The sequence below is a fragment of the Ursus americanus genome, chromosome 5 (genome assembly GCF_024610735.1).
Source record: "Ursus americanus isolate L20-20 chromosome 5, mUrsAme1.1.p, whole genome shotgun sequence".
Lineage (NCBI taxonomy): Eukaryota > Metazoa > Chordata > Mammalia > Carnivora > Ursidae > Ursus > Ursus americanus.
In genome coordinates, this window is record NC_142131.1 from 13,147,921 (window position 1) to 13,166,338 (window position 18,418).

Consider the following 18,418-nt stretch of genomic DNA (forward strand, 5'->3'; position numbering starts at 1 on the left):
TCATTGGTCCTTTCCCAGTTGAGAGTTAACAAAGTTGATGTTAACCAGCCATTCATTCTTCCTACTGGTCTCTTCAGCTTTGTTTAGCTGACACTAAACAGTCATTAGTCATTACCTCTGCAAAGTCAGTTTCTTCCTGGCCTTGTCCTTCTTCACCCTCTGACATACCCCTAGAAACAGCCTTGCTCACAGCCCTGACCCTCTTTGGCAATCTAGCTCTTAGGCCCTTCCAGCTCCCTTCACCCATCTCCCATTGGAATCTGGAAGGAGCTGCTATCAGCTGTTTCCCATTGTGTTTGTAAAGGATATAGTCTCTCTATTTAACTACATGACTTTAATTCTTTTTCATTTTATTTACTTTATCTTAAATTGTAAATTTTTAAAAATCAAAACATTAGCAAGTAAGTGAAATTATTTCAGGGAAGATAATCTTCCTAAATTTCAGTCAGTGTTTTCTCTGTCCCTCAGTCACTTGATTCCTAGAGATAAGTAGCTATGACTTGGCTCAGGCTCAGTTACTGCCGGCCTCTTCTTTGTGGAGTCTGCATGCCTGCACGTCTGGAATTTCACCCTCTTCACTACAACCTCACCTAAAGGCCCATTCTCACTTACCTATCGCAGCCTCCTCCAGGACAGAGCAGATCCTGAAGTGGGGAGGCAAGGAAAAGAGTGGAGGTTTTTTTCTGTTTTTAACTAAAGATGATTTTTTGATGAATTTATTATGTGTTTTAACATTCTGGATGTTATTTCAATTGGTGACCTCTACTTCCTTACCCTTTTTGTGCCTGTAATGAGCCGCTTAATAACAAGCATTACTGGAATGATAAGAATGAATTTTCTTTTCCTTGCCAGCAAAATTATTGTTTCCATAGACTTTTTTGTTGCATTGTGCATGAAATGGTGCAAAATATACCACCTTGATTCTTACATTCTCAGAGTTCTGTACTCCCTGGGAGCTTCATAGGTGTGCTGTTGCCCTGAGCCTTCCTCTTACATTGGGTAATAAGTTTTGAATACTAAATATGTCGGTTGGATGCCATTTCTCAGACTTCTGAGTAGTACTCTAACAGGATTTGTAAAGACGTCATTTTGGTTTTCACTGTAGTCATCTACCCTTGTTTTAATACTTAAGTTTTTCTTTTGGCATATGCCTACATATGGTTGAAGTTGACAGTGAAATCTAGCATGTGAACCATAGAGTCTGTATGAAATAGACATATTGCTTAGGGTTTCTCAAGCTTTTCCATCTCCGTCAGGTACTTTCTCCATCAAAGACAGAGAAAAGAAACCACTGGGTTCGTTTTTTATGTCTTACTTCGGAACTCTAGGGTGAGAAGTCTTTATGGGTGGACAAGGGGAAGAAATGTTTAGCAGAAGATTTGGAAAACTTCTGCTGAAGCTTTGGACCTGATCCGAAAGAAGAAACCATACTATCCAATTGGAATGTTGTACAGTCCCCTTTCTAGAATTCTTTTTTCATTTCTTAAAATATAACTCCGTAAAGATCATGATATTTTTATAAAATTATCTTTGCAAAGCTGTTTTGGGGTTCTCTAAGCAGACTCTTAGAGTTTGCCTTCTTTAGAAAAATCTTGGGGAAGTTGAATATTAATTTTCTTAAACTCTTAGCATTGGTATCTTTTAATTCACCCTATTGTGTCTCTCATATTGTTGAAAGGATATGAGGTTTACTGTGGAATTAGAAGTTATCTATTTGAAGACCAGTCCAGCTTTTGGGAAATAAGTGTATGACTTTTCAAAAGGCTAGAAAATGTGTGATAATATTCGTGGTCATTTGTAATATAGCCACAGAATCATAGATGTTAGATCTGAAAGAAAGCATCTAACTCAACCCCCTGATTTTCTAGATCAGAACTCTGAGCCCAGAGATGAGTGACTTCTTCAAAGTTATACAGGTAACAAAAATTAGATCTTACTAATATAAAATTCAGTGTTCTTTCCACCACACAACACAGCTAAAATATTTTTATGTACTGCTAGAATTAAATTTATGCCCATAAAAAGTCCATTTATTGATTGAAATCTGAGCATCAACTAATTTTTTTATTATCAGTCTCATTCATTTGAGAATTCCTGTTTTTCTGTAATGGGAACCTTAAATATCCTGGTTTCCAATTTAGTATCACACTGAAAGTACTTGCATTCAGTACTGAAAGTACGTTGTGTCCAATCACTGCATAATAATAGGCTTTTTGTCTTCAAACCATCTAGTTTCTCTTTTAAATTATAAACTCATGAATGGCAAGGATACTGATATTTCTTATTTGGCTCAGCCCATGTAAAGTACACTTTAGGACCCTAAGTAAGTGTCTTAACGAAGTGCTACTTCTTTCAAGTTCTTTTTTTAATAGTATCTTTGCACAATGGGGCAGCCCATGTCTCTGTTGTGTGTAACATGTACTCCCTGTGGGCATTTACTAAGTAATAGTCATTATGATAAGAATGATTATTACAGCCCCATTTCTTCTGTTGTTTTTTTTTATTAAGCCCACCCTTCTACCAACTAGCTGAAGAAGCTTATCACATGCAAACCTTTTACTTTCATATTGTCTTTAAAGAACTGTTTTCAGTTAATCATATAATACAACATAATTATGGAATCTGAAAATTGGAAAGAACATTGAAGAGCACTGTCTTGTGCCCACTCTGGAAAAATATTTAAGTAAAAGTAGAGTAGTCCTCAACAAGTCTTCAATAACTAACATAGGTTACAGCCATTAAAATCAGTTCTTTTATATCTGGTATAAATCGTAATTACTGCAATAGAATCCTATGACTTATATTTATGTCTCCTTTGGGAAACTATTTAAACTTGTTGTAAGTGGTATGGAAAATAGAGACATATTAAAATCTATTAAGATATTTTAGTAACTGTAGTCTTTTGAAAAATATATTTTGCTTCTCCTGAAAATTTTAAGAGAAAGAGTTACCATGAGCTGAAAGGAAGTGAGTGTATCAGATTTCACTAAAGTCAATCCTGGGAATGATTGCCTTGAAGGATAAATAGGAAAACAAACATTCCCAGGCAAGTCAAAAGACAGTGCACTTGGTTTTACTTGCCACTACCCATCAGAAGTTACTATAATTGGATGAGGGGAATAAAATTTAAACTTGGTTCCCAAAAAGATGCTCCTGAATTCAAATAGAAAGCATAATCTGGTCCCTGGCGATATCCATAATCTTTATAGCACTTCTTTACCAAAGAAGAATTTAGATTGTACTAATTCTTAACTGGAAATCCTGCTCTGGAAATTCCTTTGTTACTAAAGTAATTTCCTTGAGAAATAGCCTTCTTTATTTTATACTGGAGAGAGCATATCTGAAGATGGAGGACCAAAAGAAATACCCAAGTCAGAAAGCTGTACACCATTCAGGCAAAATCTGGTTGGAGAGGAAAGCTGGTCCCATGATTAGCGAGCTTCCCCAGCTAGCCTGTAGGTGGGTGTGTTTAACAGAAGGAAGCAATGGGAACCGGCCTGTCAGCCAGCCTTTAGAGCTAATTAGCTCAGCATACAACAAAGATAAGTGAGCCTGGGAGGAGGGCCCCCTGAGGGGTCTTTAGATTCTGGGAAATGTCTGATTGGCAGATGTTAAAAGGGATTCTTTGGTAATCCTGTGCATCAATGAGCTGCACAAATTCAGTCCAGGACTGCAAGAATTCAGGCATGAGGACACTGTGCAGCAGGCTCACACAGGCAGACCCAAGATGGACAGAACCTTGGAATCCCTGAGACACATCATTGCCCAAGTCTTGCCTCACAGAGACCCGGCTCTAGTCTTCAAAGACTGTAAGTACTGAAGGGGAAAAAGTTTTCTGAAAATAGTCTTAAACGTCTAGTCACATCCTATTTAAGTATGATTTCTCCTAAATCTCTGTAGTCGTGTGCTATGGTCTAAGTGATATTTAACGTGTTCCTGACTTCAGTCAGGAAAATGATTTCATTTCACCTACGGGTATTAGTCGCTGGGTTATTTTGTCACTGATACACTTACTAACTCTTTGGATGTCTTTTCTAAAATACGAGACTGTCCTAGGACTTAATGAACTCTTCCAGATGCTTTTTTAAATAAAGCAAGGCTGATTGCTACTGAGATTAAAACTAAAAATAACTTCAATATGATAATAAATTTCTATATTTGTTAACCTGTTTAATCCTCAATAACATATATTAACTGTGTTAAATCAAATATTGTGTCTGAATATTTTTGTTGTAAACAAACAACAAAAATCACCAGTGAGCTCTTAAATTTTGGTAACAAATTAAAACATTTTAGTTAAAAGGCCAATAAAATTAGAGTCCTCCCACCTCTGCATCATCTCACCCCCCCAAAAAAATCTAAACAGCTATGGCAAAGTTATTTCAAAATCTTTTTTTAATGATTATGAAAAATAATTCAATTTAGTTCTCCAATTCTAGCAATACTATTAAACCATTTGTCATGTAACTTAGTTTCTGGAACCAATTTGATTTCCTGCTGCTGCAAAACAGACTATCTTCGTGTTGTATCTTATCTACAGTGAGTTTCATATTACAAAGGGCTTCTGAAATAGAATTTTGCTATGGAACTGCCCAAAAGGTAAAATGCATATGGAATTTTTTTTTCTTCAATAAGTTACAGCTTTCTTTGTGAATCTTGTTATGTTTGTCTCCATCAAAACATCAATGCTTTGGATTTTTGCTCTCCAATTGCTGAATAATGTTAGTTTCCAGATGTCCTTTTAGTTTATATTTCTCGTATGTGTGGTGAAGAAAAAAATGTTAGGCCATTTTATTTTATAAAATTTTCTTCTTAGAAATTAAATTGTTACCATTGTGCCCTTTAATGGCATATTAAAGTGCTTTATTTCCTTCCTTTCTTCCTTCCTATCTTCCTTCCTTCTTTCTTTCTGTCTTTTTAAATATTGTCTTCAAGCATATGTCAATAGCTATGCTAGACAAATAAAAATCACTCCTCCCCCAATCTATCCTGGAGTCTATTCAGGATTAGTGTGTTTCTTTAAGTGAAAAGGGAAGGAAAGAATGTCTTTCTCCTACAATAGCACTGAATTCACTAGTGAAGGGTAAAAGGGCTCTTGACCTGCTCAAAGCTTTGGATAAATTGTATAGAACCAGGGGTCTTATGCTGCGGGTTTAGAGAGTGGACGCAGTAAAAAGAAATAGAGGAGCAATTTTTCTCTGAGTTTCTTGTAAATTTAAGAAGTTTAATCTGAAATTATATGGTCCACTTTTTAAGCTTAACTAACCCCCAGGAATTGTTTACAGTTTAGCAGAGAGAATAAAATAGAAAAGGGATTAAAATAAAGCATCCATTATGTTTTGTCATCCAGACCTTTGCAGGAACTCTTTTATATGGAAAGATAAAGAAGTGTCCCATTTCATATATTTCATTCATTAACATAGGACCTAAATTTGATCAGATAGCATTGCCTGCTTACCCTGGAATGGGCTGTACTCTACAACTGCTTGCATGGCTTAATAGATGTGAGTATTAAACTGCTGATCCTCTCCACTCAGGTGTTTCTAATCTGAACATTGGCTAAATGAAAGTAAGCCAAATAGCAAATTTCTGTACCAGCACTTTTTATAACATTGAAACATCCAACCACTCACCATCCTCATGGAATAAATGGGAACAGGCTTATTCACTTTCTGGGGCAGGACATCAAAAGTCTGCCTGGGGGTTATGCCATGCCTTGGCAGCCTATCGTGCACGTGCCAGAGTTTAGCACGTGGACTCATTTTCTTTGGCACACCCATAAGCTGCTGCCACCACACTCATTTTTTACACATCTTGTAAAAAGCTGCCATCAGCCCTGAATGGCAGGTTCTGAGCAGCCTCCTCTCTTCCTAGTTACTCGTGGCCCCTTGTCCCCCACCCCAGTCCAGTCTCTTCCTGCCAGAAGGACAGAGCTAAGCATTTGAATACATCACTGCCAAATCCTTAAGAAAAATTGCTACCTTGCTTGCCTGCAAGATGAAAAGCCAATCCAAGAATTTTTAAAACCCAGCACAGTTGAACAAAGGAGCATTAACACTCTCTCTGTCTCTCTCTCTCTCTCTCTCTCTCAAAGTGTTTTTCTTAATTTCTATAAATGCAAGGGCAGGTTTTTTCTCTCTTCATACTTTGGAAGCACAATACAAGGGATGTAAATGATCATTTGATTTTTTTTTTTTTTTTTTTTTTTTTTTTTTTTTTTTTTTTGCCTTCAACAGCTTTTGATTTATTTAAAAACAAGCAATTGTAAATTGAATTTTCTCTTCAAGCTGGTCAGGAAAAGCACCCAGAGAGTTTTCTGGTCTGAGACCGATACACATGGGGATAGTTACATTCATTTAAGGACATATTATTTGGATGCTTTTCTCAGCCAAGAAGGCCCTCCAAGTGGCATTTTGCAATGCATTAAATCTCTCATTTGTTTGAGACAAGGTGTTCATCTGGCAATAGTTGCGCTTTTGTTTTTTTCTTTCCTAGGAGGAAGTGAATTCCGTAAAAATTTTTGCTCTTTTCCAGAACTACTTCGCATTTCAAATGAAAAATAATGGAAAGATATTTTAAATAAGGTGGGCTCTCAATTTGAAATTTATTGTCTAAGCTGACACTGGACTGTTCTCCACTGCCTTAAATGTCTCAAATTTGTAACAAATAGTGCTAGGAGTCTCCAAACCACCAAACAGAATCTCTTTGCAGGGAAATTAAGGCATATCTCCGTGTTGCCTTCCATTCCTGGCTTTGTTCAACATCCAGTTTCTTTTCATTTGTCATGTGTCACAACCAAAGATGAGCTATCCTAAAAGCATCCCTTGTCAGCTATTTAGAAAGTGTGGGTACGAGCTTACTATTTCCTTGCCACTGCTTGACAGTTCCTCATGTGCTTTCTCAAAGGAAATCCACATGATTTCAAGATGGCTGCACTTTCAGATTCTACTCTGAGTATTAACTCTTTACCTAACAAGAGTATAATATGCTTCTCTGCCATCTTTGGGCTTGCTCTTTATCCATTCACAGTAATGCTAGGATATCAAGTCCTCATCATGTGATGACAGGCACTATGTTAGGAACATTTATTCACAACAAACCAGTAATGTAGGTTTTGTAGGTAAGGGAACCGAGTCTTCTGGAAGTTAAAGTGGCTTGGTCACACGGTTAATGAGTGATAGAGCCAGAATTCAAATGCTATATTCCAACTCCTCACCTTTAGCCACTATAGGACATTGCGTCTCAGAAGTGTTACATTACCTTGTGATTTGTGCTGTCAAGGGAAAATGGGGGGGAGAGAGGGGCATTGAAATGAGCTCTTCTGGGAAAATGGAGGGAACCCATTAAATAGGCATATCTGAACAAGAATGTGACAGGAGAGTTGGAGGGGAAGGGCATTTTTGAGGAGAAAGAAGAGCTTGTCCAAAGACATATCAGCCAATACAAAAACAGTGCATTTGGGAAGGTGGAGACAAGGCTATAAAGACAGGTGGGATCACACAGAAGTACAGGCAACAGGGAGCCACTGGAGTTAACAGTGATGTTAGATTATTTCTACAAGTTTATGACCTTAATGTTGCATTGGGAAAAATACTGTATTGACATGTGTTGGAGGTACACTTCCTGATACTAAGGAACAATTGCAGCTTTTTCAAAAGCAGAAATCCTCTTGCCCTCTTGCCCCTTCACACAAGATGCAAAATTTGCAAATGTAAACCTGCTTGTAGTGAGAAATCACTTTGACTAACAAAGCCAAGATCAAGGCAAACTTTGTTAAAATGATTATTAAAAAATGATCTTTGTTGTCATTGAAGCCTTGAGAATCTCTTGGTTTCCAGCATTGACTGATAAAGTGATGTTAGATTTCATTAATATGTTTTCCCAAATTTCATAATGAAAAAGTGAGAAGAAACCTTTACTAAATATTGCACAATTAGAAACAAATTTCTCACATATTTGAGGTGCATTAACTTCCATTTAGGAAACATTTTTCTGCATGAAAAGTTTTATTTATATCAGATAGGTGAATACTTCGAAAAGTACATTTTTACCCTTTGGAAAAATTGGACTAGACTATAGAGCTATTAAAAACATCTTAGTAATCATGAATCTGGCTGTATGCAACCCAAGAGAGCAAAAATCCTCAAGAGTGAAGTATTTTCTCCATCCCATGCTTTTTAGTGTAGTTATCTGAAATTTATAAATTTGATGATACATTTATGGTTTTCGCATTTCACAGAAAGGAATGGAGTAGGATGTGAGGGATGAAGGTACTTGTGCAGTAAAATCTCTACACATATTGCATTGCATTCCACCACATAAAATGTGCCTAAAGGAATATGGTTAAGGAAAAAAAAAAAAAAAAACCTCCACCACTCACTAGCTTATTTTGGATTAACAACTGCATCTTAATTACAATAATTTGACTTCTGATAATTTTAGCATCTAAACTGTGAACATCCATTGTACTGAAGCCTATTCAAATGCTAGTTTTACTTTATTATAGGATACAACTAGTTTTATTTTAATTATACTGAGACAAATGCAGATTTTGGTTCAGCTATTAGTGGCATAAGCACTGTTCTCTAATCCTTTTTTCAGTATATATACATTTGGTAGATTTAAATACTGAAAGTCTCAGCCCCAGAGGAAAATTTTTCAAAATGGAAAAAAAATAATAATACGTGGCCTCTTGATCACTTAATGGCCATCTGTCCTAATACATTTCTTTTTTAATATATAAGTAAGATTTAACAAATCAAACTATGATCGACATTCAACCTGTGATCAAATCTAGTCCTCCTTCATAGTCTGCTGTCTCATCTCACCGTAGGCTTTTTTTATAACAGTTAAGATTTGTTAGCCTGATCTCAACTTTAACAACTTCTGAAACTCATGTGTTAAGTTACAGCCATAATAGGATACAGCTGCACAAGGGTGAGTTTCTAAGTCATGATTTTTCTGTTTAAATGATACGGTTTTACTGATTATGTGCTACAGATTGATTTAAGAAATGTAAGACAACTTTAGAAGCCTTTCATAAAAGAATCTTCTGTATTTAATACATTTCATATTGAAGTTTTAACCCCAAAGGCTCTTACTTCTTTTTCTCCGTGTTCAAATGCTCATGTAAGTTTAGACTGTCAAGGTAAACAATCTTATTTTAAAAGAAAAAGAAAAAGAAAAGATTCTTATTGAAAGTTTAATATCGACAAAATAGTCAATTATTACACTCCCTGTAGTTCTCTATATTCTTTTTCTGGTGTCCATGAAATGCTATCTGAATTATGGTTTTGCTTTTTTTTCCCCCCTACTGCGATGATAATCAGTTGATCCCTATTTTGATCTCATCCCCTTAGGCAGCTGTGGGAACCTTTCATTTAGTCACCACTCTTTTGGCGCTCATGGCCTATACTATGTAGTTTACATTTCTCTTGTGCATTATGAGTTATAGCTTTGCTGGCATGTTTTTGTCCACACCTAAGTTGGAAGTCCCAGGAGGGCAAAGCCATATCTTGCACTTCCATGTGCCCTCCCACAGGGTCAGGCTGCTAGCAGGTGCACAAGACATTTTTTCGTTGCTGATTAGTTGGTTTTCTCCCTCTCAAAAGGGAGAAAGATTTTTCCTATTGTCAGGTGTTCTCCTTTATTATAAAATAAACTGTACCTTCATAAACATGATCCACTGAAACCTTAATCACAGCTTAATTGCATGCAAGATTAAACTGAAAGCCAGATGAAAGGATGGAGGAAGAAGGGGCTCTGGAAACAAGCACAGCCACCTCAGACAGCTTCCCCAGAGCACTGTCTTGGGTTGATCATGGTAGAGCACCCTAAATCATTCCATACACCACATTGGCACAGTAATTTAGATTGCCAGCCTTTCACGGTCTAACCTCAACTGTGAGTCACCAAAGACCGTGCACCATGCTCTTTAGGGCAAAACTCTATCTATCCTTGAACTTGTACATAAACCCTAGTTAGATAGCTATTGCAGAGTTGTGAAGGGCTTTCTTATAATGACTTATTCCTAGGGAGAATACATTGTATGCCTAAAGCCACATTTGCACAGATTGACCATTTCAACTAAACAGAATTGGTCGGCAAAACAACCAGTGTTTGCTTTTATTTTTTTTTTAATCTTTGATTAGTTATCTAAAATCAACAGTCCTACAAAGTCTCCTAAATACAGTGTAATGTCAGTGCCTGATGGAACATGGGAAAGATACGTACTTCCTGATTGGTTAAATAGATTACATCAGGTTTTTATTTTATGTAGCTTTTGTGATTGGATGACATCATCTGACCATGCTGCATATATAAACCACACATGGGAACTCAGGCATGCTAATGCTGTTCAATTCTGGTATACTTAATGATCTTTTATGTTATTTTAATTTGTCTTTGTGATTCTTTCTTGCTCCTTCATATTCTCTCCCCTTTGCCTTCTTAAAAAAAATAACCCAGTACTTCCAAAGATATAAAAAATAGATGTCACTTAAGTTTCCCCCCAAATGATTTACAGTTCAGCTATTTTAAATTTTGAAGGTGAAAATTAAACCAAAAAGAATGAGATATTTTTTGCACATTTTGGACAATCTCCCAAAAGGTTGACTTTGTAAAACAACCCAAAGGGTCATAATTCCCTCAAGAAAAGTATTCAGGGAAATGCATGGGACTAGGGCAGAAGAAAAGAAAAGGCAAACAAAAGGAGAAACACAACCAGCTTTTCAGCTGCTGAAAGAGCTAGGTGCCGTACTCTGGAACATTTATACTAAAAGAAAGTTCCTCTCCTAGGGACAAAGTAACATTCCAAGCTGTCTCAGTCCTGCAGTGTAGCTGTAGCTATCTTTGAAAGAGTATCTACACATAAGAAAAAGGGGCCCAAGATTCCTATAAGTTGTACCTGACCTGACACACAAGCTGTGATAGCAAGATTCCATTAGCCTGATCAAAACCTCACAGGGCCTGAAGATGGTTATAAATGATTAGGCAGCTAGGTCTTTTGGTCAGTGTCCTGGAGTTTACCAAGTCAACCACAAGACCCAAAGATACCACATTTTGCAACCCATTTGGCACGAATCATAAAGTGGCATCCCACCTTGAGCTTGCCCCTTGAAGTATTTGAGGGTCTTTTTCTATTTTTCCTCAAAAAAAAAAACAAAAACAAAAGCAAAAAAGCTAGGAGATCACATTTGGCAAGAATAAGTTGTACATGATCAAATTGCTGGAATAGAAAATACTAATTAAGTTTATTTTAAAATATCACCTACTAAGGCTAATTTAAAGATTATATTAAAATATTGCATAACATAAATCCATCTGTTTGGAGGCAGAGATTCAGTTTGAAAATATGTTAATCATCTTGAAATCCCTTTAATGATTTATCCTTAAATGGTAGCCTTTCCAATTTGTCTTTAACTGTTTTGGCAAGAGGTATTTTACCCAGCTAGAATTTTTTCTCTACAAGGCAAAAAGAAAGTGGTTCTTTTTTTCTGATGAATTTATGACATACTTTTAAGAGCCCTTTTTGCTAACAAATGACTGTCTCTCATGCAGGACTTATCTCACATTAAGTAATTGAACTGGGCAATGAACTATAATGTTTCTGTTTTCCTGAAGCATAAGCAGTCGTTAAACATTAATTTTAAATAAAAGTTAGTTCCTCTCATTGTTTCTGCTAAGAGCAGTTCTATTGCCTTTAGCATCCATTAGAAAGTGAATAATTTGGACAAACATCCCTATTTCCAGATTTTGAGATGTAGCATTTAATCCATTTATTTTCTGGCTATTATGAAGCTTTGACTTTTGAATAATATCCAAAGAGCCTTCTCTTTTCCACCTCTGAACTCTTTACATATTTTGGGAGTAAATAGCACAATGTGTACAACTAGAGGATTTTCAGATGTGCAGACTGTTTTAGAATGTTAAATGATAGGTTTCCAATCCAGGAACAGTCAGTTTCAAAGACGCAGTATGCAAGCATATAATCATGCCATTTCCTTTCTTCCTTCACCTTCTTTAACCACAAATAATAGCTAACACTCTCATGCTTACTATGTGTGAAGCTCTATTCTGAGCATTTTCTGTTTAAGCCTTACAGAAACTCTGTGTAGGAAGTAGCACATTTTACAGGTAGAACTGGAGCAGTTAGGTAGGTATCTTACAATGGTACAGACGGGATTCAAACCCGGGTATTCTGGCTCCAGATTCCTTGCTTTTAACTACTGAGTAAATTGCTTTCTGGTTGATAAAAGGCAGAGAGACAAGATGCAGTGCATGTTACTGTGTTTGAACCAGTAACTGTACTTGAGGACTCTTCTATAACATACTCTATGATCCATGGGACATTTACATTCTATACATCTTAGAATGCCCATATGCAAACCTAAATCATGTGTCCCTATTGGCATCTTTATCGCATCCAATCCATGAAAATGACAAGCTCTGAATTTGTAGGATAAAAGCCCTCTGAGTGTCTAGTTATTGATGATCTTGTCTGAAGGGGCTTTGTGCTCCTTCCAGGCTACAAAATGAATCTTCTCTTGCTTGTCTCATCCCCTACCCACTTCTCATAGATTTTTATGCCCAAACTCCTCCCAGAAACTTTCTCATTGGGGTCACCCAGATCTACAAGAGCGGCCATGCGTTCTCTCCAAGTGCCTGGGTGCTCCCTCTCACCACAGCAGCACAGCACCTTAGGTGAAGACCAAGGGCAAGGGACTTTGTGGTCCTGCCATTCTTACCCACTCAGGTAACACTAGGGCACTAGGACAGTAGGCTTGATTTCCAATTATTAGAAGAAGCTAAGTCCCCTCATCCTTTCCTATGCCCCCTTACACAATTCCTTGGCTGAGGCATTATTATTAGTTTTCTTACTCTCTTTGTCAAGGCAAATTTTCTCTCATCATGGTCTAGATCTCATTCTTCTGAAGTGGCTCAGCTTAGGCCTTCCTCCAGGGTAGATTTTTCCTGAACTTTTCAGCCCATATTCATTTATTTCCCTCCCTGTATTGATTTAATTATTGTGCCTTAAATTTTTAGGTTTTAAATATTACTTTAAAATCATCTCTGTTCTACAATATAACACTCTAATATCTTCTTCACCAATTATATTATGCATATATTATTTCTGCAATCAATACATTTTTATGGGAAGAAGCCTGTTTTGAGCTTCTTTTTTTCCAGGTCAGGGTCATCATATAACCATGCCAGTGCCACAATTCTGCTTAAGTATGGTGTTCTGTTCCACTAATCTCAGAAGCTACTTTCAAATCCTCTTCAACATGCTGTTCCAGGCAGTCAACATAAATGGATTAGGGTTGGCACTCCAAGACAAATTACTCATCATCTCCATTCAGGATTTTCCTAAACCCTAGTTATTATGAAAGTAAAGACCTAGCTAGAAGAGTGACAGAGTGACAATCATGTCTACTCTGACCAGGCTTGATCTTTCTGCACCTACTCCACCATCTCCAGCCGAGACATGGCTGCCACCACATCCATGCTGTGTGAGCACCATGGTGGTTCATACGTGAAACTTCCTATTCGAGAAGGAAGTCTCAACCTCTCCAGGAATCATAGTGACTTCACTTACCTTCTACACATTCATTCAGTTGCACTCAGATGGTTCAGAAATGTAGTTTTCTTATATTCCAAGTGAATTCAACAATCGTTTCTAGGTGAATAGCCCTGTATTGGGGACCAAGGAGGCTAGAGAGAAGAAAGAACCAGAGTCCCTGCCCTCCAGATTCTCACAGTCTGCTGTGAGTTAAGTAACAGAAAACTGTATGCTGTAAGATGAATTGTTATCACAAGGCATTTCATTCCTCTGGCCAGAAAGAAGTCCAGCCAAATCTGACTTGATCAATTTAGCCTGAAACACCACATCCATTTCATTAGAGGAGATTAAGTGCTAAGACACAGGATCACTAATGGAATGAGAGCTCAGAAAAGGAGATTCATGTGGGCTGGAACCAGTGAGTAAGGCATGATGGAGTAAGTGGTATTTCCTCTGAAGTTTGGGAGTAAGTTGGATGGATAGAGGAGAGGGGCAGAAACAGCACTCCTGGGAGAACTTGAACCAAGGCACAGGTAAAAAAAAATAATAATAAGCACTTTATGTTCAGGGACGAGTAAAGACACTGCTTTGCTGAAGCTAATTGAGGATTTCTGTAGAGAGGGTCAAAGGTTGGATGGTCAAGTTATTCCACATTGTTGGATGTCTTCACTGGTCAACTGCCTTTTGTGAAAGCCTTAATGTTCACCTTTTTAAAATCAAAAAGAAAGCTTGATGTGGGAAAAAACAAAAACTTCATTCAGGAGAGATTTGCTTGGGGATCAAATTACCACTCTCAAAACTGTCACATTCAAATTTCAAAACACAGCGACAAAAAAAGAAACTACACTAATGCCTATAAACTACTTTGCAAATTGTCTTGTTGATACACAAAATATTCAAAACTGCTGAAGAGGTTTGTGTTAGTCAGCTTAGGCTACTGCAACAAAATACAATAGGCTGGGTGGCTTAAACAACAGAAATTTATTTTCTCACAGTTCTGAGGGCAGGGAAGTCCAAGTTCAAGTTGTCAGCACATTTGCTTCCTGGTGATAGACCTCTTCCTGGCTTGCAGATGGCTGCCTTCTTGCTGTATAGTCACATGGCCAAGAGAGGCAGTTCTGGTGTCTCTGTCTATTCTTATAAGGGCACTAATCCCATCAATGGGGGCCCCAGCCACATGACTTCCTCTAAACCTAATTACCTCCCAAAGGCCCCACCTCCTAATACCATCATCCTGGGGGTTAGGGCTTCAACATATGAATGGGGGAGGAGGACAGAGGGGAGAGGTAAGAGGCACAAATATTTAGTCCATATCAGAGCCAATCACTTATGTCTGAGAAAGCAATTCGGAGTAATGCAATGGATTAAGAAGTTTGATGTGCAAAGTAAATTCAGAGGTTAAATTGCTTTCTTTACTCTCAGATGTTGGAAACTGATAGAAGTCATAAAAATGAACTGGATTTCATGTTGTTATTCTTAGGATCTCCCAATAATTCTCTCTCCTACTTCCTCCCATGTCCCTAGTCTCAGCCATTTGATATTCTACTTCTTTATAGTAATTTTACCAGTTTAACATCAGTTACTTTGATAAAGGTAAGACCACCAGATGACCTATGGGTGTTAAACCCTGAACAAGGAGGGCTGTTCAGCTTGTCCTGACTCCAGCATCAGGCAAATTGTTAGCCACCTGCTTTCTCCCAGTTTCCGGCTGTGGATGCATTACCTCTCTCATGTTGTGTCCAGATTCACTATGGATGACCAATTTGTCTTATCCTGGCTGTGGATAAAGCCCTTTTTCGTTTAGTGTCCATTAAGAAAAGTAGACTCTTTTTAAAAAAAGAACCTTACTAAACTTTGAGAGAACTAATGCATAACCAAAAAGGGTATGTTCCAGACTATAGCTTCTTGACATTAAGGTGGAAGGCACAATCAAGCAGAGAGACTTGACCTTGACTTTTGCTCATGGCCCTCTGCCCAGAAAGCCTGTCCAAGCCCCTCCTCAGTCTTTTGTCATTTCCTCTTGTTCCTCTCGTTTCTCTCCTCTAGTCATCTTTATTTGAATGGAGGGACTAGAGTGGGAGGCCCAGTCACAGCTCTCTCCATGGCACATAATCAGTGGGTATTTACACCATTGCTTTAAACCAGAGCAAAGTGTTGCCTGAAGATGGGTTATCAGGATACCTGTTTACATGGACAGAGACCACTCATTCAATGGGACAGTTTCAAGCTGGAAACATGTCATATCACTTGTATGAAAATATACAAATATTGGCCTTTGCTTTATTTAACTTTGTCAAAAAAATGGCCCCTGAGAAAACATAGGTGAAGTAATTCTTGTGGAGAGCCTCATATTGCCAACAGGCTCACAAATGCAGCACATCTCTTACACTTTGATGATACTCAAATACTCCACTAATATTTATTATGCTCCTACCATGTTCCAGGTACTGTGGGAAAAATGATATAATTCTTCCTCTAAAGAGCACCATCTCCAGTGGAGGTAGACACACATGAACACAACTTAAATTCTGTCACGGAGAATGTTTTAGAATGAACAAAGAGCATGGACTATACACTCAGACAGCAGTAGGTCAAAATCCCCAGGTCGAAGACCCTGTAGCTGTGTGATTATACCTTGAGCATCTTTAATTTCTCATCTGTAAATTGTGGATGATAATACCCATTTCTAGGGGATGTTGTAAAGATTAAATGAGAAAATGCACAGTGCCTGGAATAATAATAGATACATAATAAAGGAGATGAGAATAACAACTTCTTCCTACAACAAGGCTTCTCAAACTTCAATGCACATCAGACTGCCTGAGAATCTTGTTAAAAATGCAGATTCTTGTTCAATAGGCCTGGGATAGGGCCTGAAATCCTGCGGTTCTAACAAGTCCCCTGGTGATATCCAGGCTGCTTCTTAGAGGACTGCAGTTTCTGTATCAAGGTTTTAGTGATTAATTTATTTTTGTTTTTATTTTTTAAAGTAGCTGATGCTGGAGGTGAAACTTAAAAGATGAGTAGGCCATCCAGGAAGACAATAGTCAGTGGAGAAAAGGGCATTCTACGTGTAGGAACGGAAGTAAAGGGCTCGCCAGTAGCATAGAAAGCATGGGAGTATGTGAAGCCTGGAAGGTGACTTGAGGAGAGAAGTATGGAATGAGAAAGCGAATCAAGACATAGGGTCTTCTGTGCATTGCCAAGGAGTTATGTATCTTGTAGGAAATGAAGAACTCGCAGAAGGATTTTAAGTTGTGTGATTTGATGAGCTATGAGATTTAGATTACCTGGGAAACAATTGGAGGATGGGTTGGATAGGAGAATAATGGAAGTCAGGAGGATATTATTGTATATTTAGTGAGCTATGAACCAATGCAGGAATGGCAGTACAAATTGAGAGGAAGTGAGGACTATGGGAGGCATCAGGATATAGAATTGATAAAATGGGCATTTATTAGGAAGGAAAGAGGACATGAAGTTTAAGGTTTCTTCCAGGTTTCTAATTTAGCTGGTGGGTAGGTGATAATATTACTTTCTAAGTAATTCAGGAGGAAAAGAAGAGTTTATGGGGGAAAAAGGAGTTGAGCTTGGGAAATGTTGAATCTGTGTTACATCTAATAAGAAAGTATCTATTAACAAAGTTGGAGTTATGGGAGAAGGGTGTGGAAGCTGTCAGCTTTTATTATGGTGGATGGAGTAATGGAGATAGTTTCTGTCATTTAAGGAGAATGGCAGAAAGAGAGCAAGAAAAGACAAGGACAAATTTTTTATTCAAATCAACATGAGGGGTGAGCAGAAGAAGAGAAACCCACAAAAGAATTTGAGAGGAAACAACTAGAAATAGAAAAGCAGGGATGCCTGAGTGGCTCCGTCAGTTAAGCATCTCCCTTCAGCTCAGGTCATGATCCCAGAGTCCTGGGATAGAGTCCTGCATCAGGCTCCTTGCTCAGCAGGGAGCCTGCTTCTCTCTCCTGCTCCCCCTGCTTGTGCTCATGCGCTCTCTCTCTTTCTCTCTCTCTGACAAATAAATAAAATCTTTAAAAAATACATTTTTTAAAGAAATAGAAAAAGCAGAATCAGGACAAATACTGTTAGAGAAACCTAGGGATATGGGAGTTTCTAGAAGAAACCAATCAGCTGTGTAAAAATACAGTTAGAGGTCATATACATAAATATTGAAAATTAGGAATTGGTGATATTTGAGAGCAGTTTCTATGGAATAAAGTGTAGAAGAAAGATTGCAGAGGGTTAAAAATGAATGAAAGATAAGGAAGTGGAGATAGTAATATAAAATATTCTTTCTAGCAGCTTCTCTACAAGAGGAAAATATTAATAACCAGTAGTCAAATATAACCCCAAGTTTGAATGTTTCATTTAATTGATGGATTGATTGACTCATTTATTTGTTATCTTAAGCATACTTTTGGCTACTGAGAAGGTGTGAATTAAGAGGAAACCTTTAAAAATAGGAGGTGACGAGAATTACTCCTAGAACAATGCCACTTGAGAACAAGAAGAAGTAACAAGAAGAAATAACAAAGAAATAACAAGAGCTGAGCCCTTGTACAGATGGGTCACTAGATGTGGGGCTGGATATCACATGCTTCATAGCCCAAATCTGTTCTGAAATAGGGAAGGCAGGATCATTGGCTGAGCACTGAAGTGCAACTGCAGCTAGGGGCTAAACTGTGTAATGAGGCCTCTCCTCACACTTGGGCTTTTCTTCAGCAGAACTTAAGCTTCTGCTTGCATTTCCTTTGACATTGTCCATGAACTTTGTTGTTGCTACTTTAAAAAAATAAAGAAGCATGTGTTTCTTAGATAGAGCATCCTCTGATATACTGATCTTTGGAA

The 18,418-nt window shown here is 37.7% G+C and overlaps 1 protein-coding gene across 5 annotated transcripts in view; it reads left to right on the top strand.

The window, feature by feature from the left end:
• The window catches only part of LIX1 (limb and CNS expressed 1), a 67,082-nt gene that overhangs the window by 3,642 nt on the left and 45,022 nt on the right, over positions 1-18,418 (top strand). For 2 of the 5 annotated variants that reach the window (XR_015724376.1, XR_015724375.1), the window contains exons 2-3: positions 1,869-1,916; positions 3,664-3,809. Coding sequence is in view for 1 of the 5 variants with exons in the window: in XM_045808349.2 (XP_045664305.1) it covers positions 3,728-3,809 (82 nt within the window). In the remaining 4 variants the exon portion in view is untranslated. Of the gene's footprint in view, positions 1-81; positions 3,810-6,495; positions 6,585-18,418 lie in introns of those variants that run through there. The other 3 variants (XR_015724374.1, XM_045808349.2, XR_015724377.1) reach the window with 2 other exon arrangements.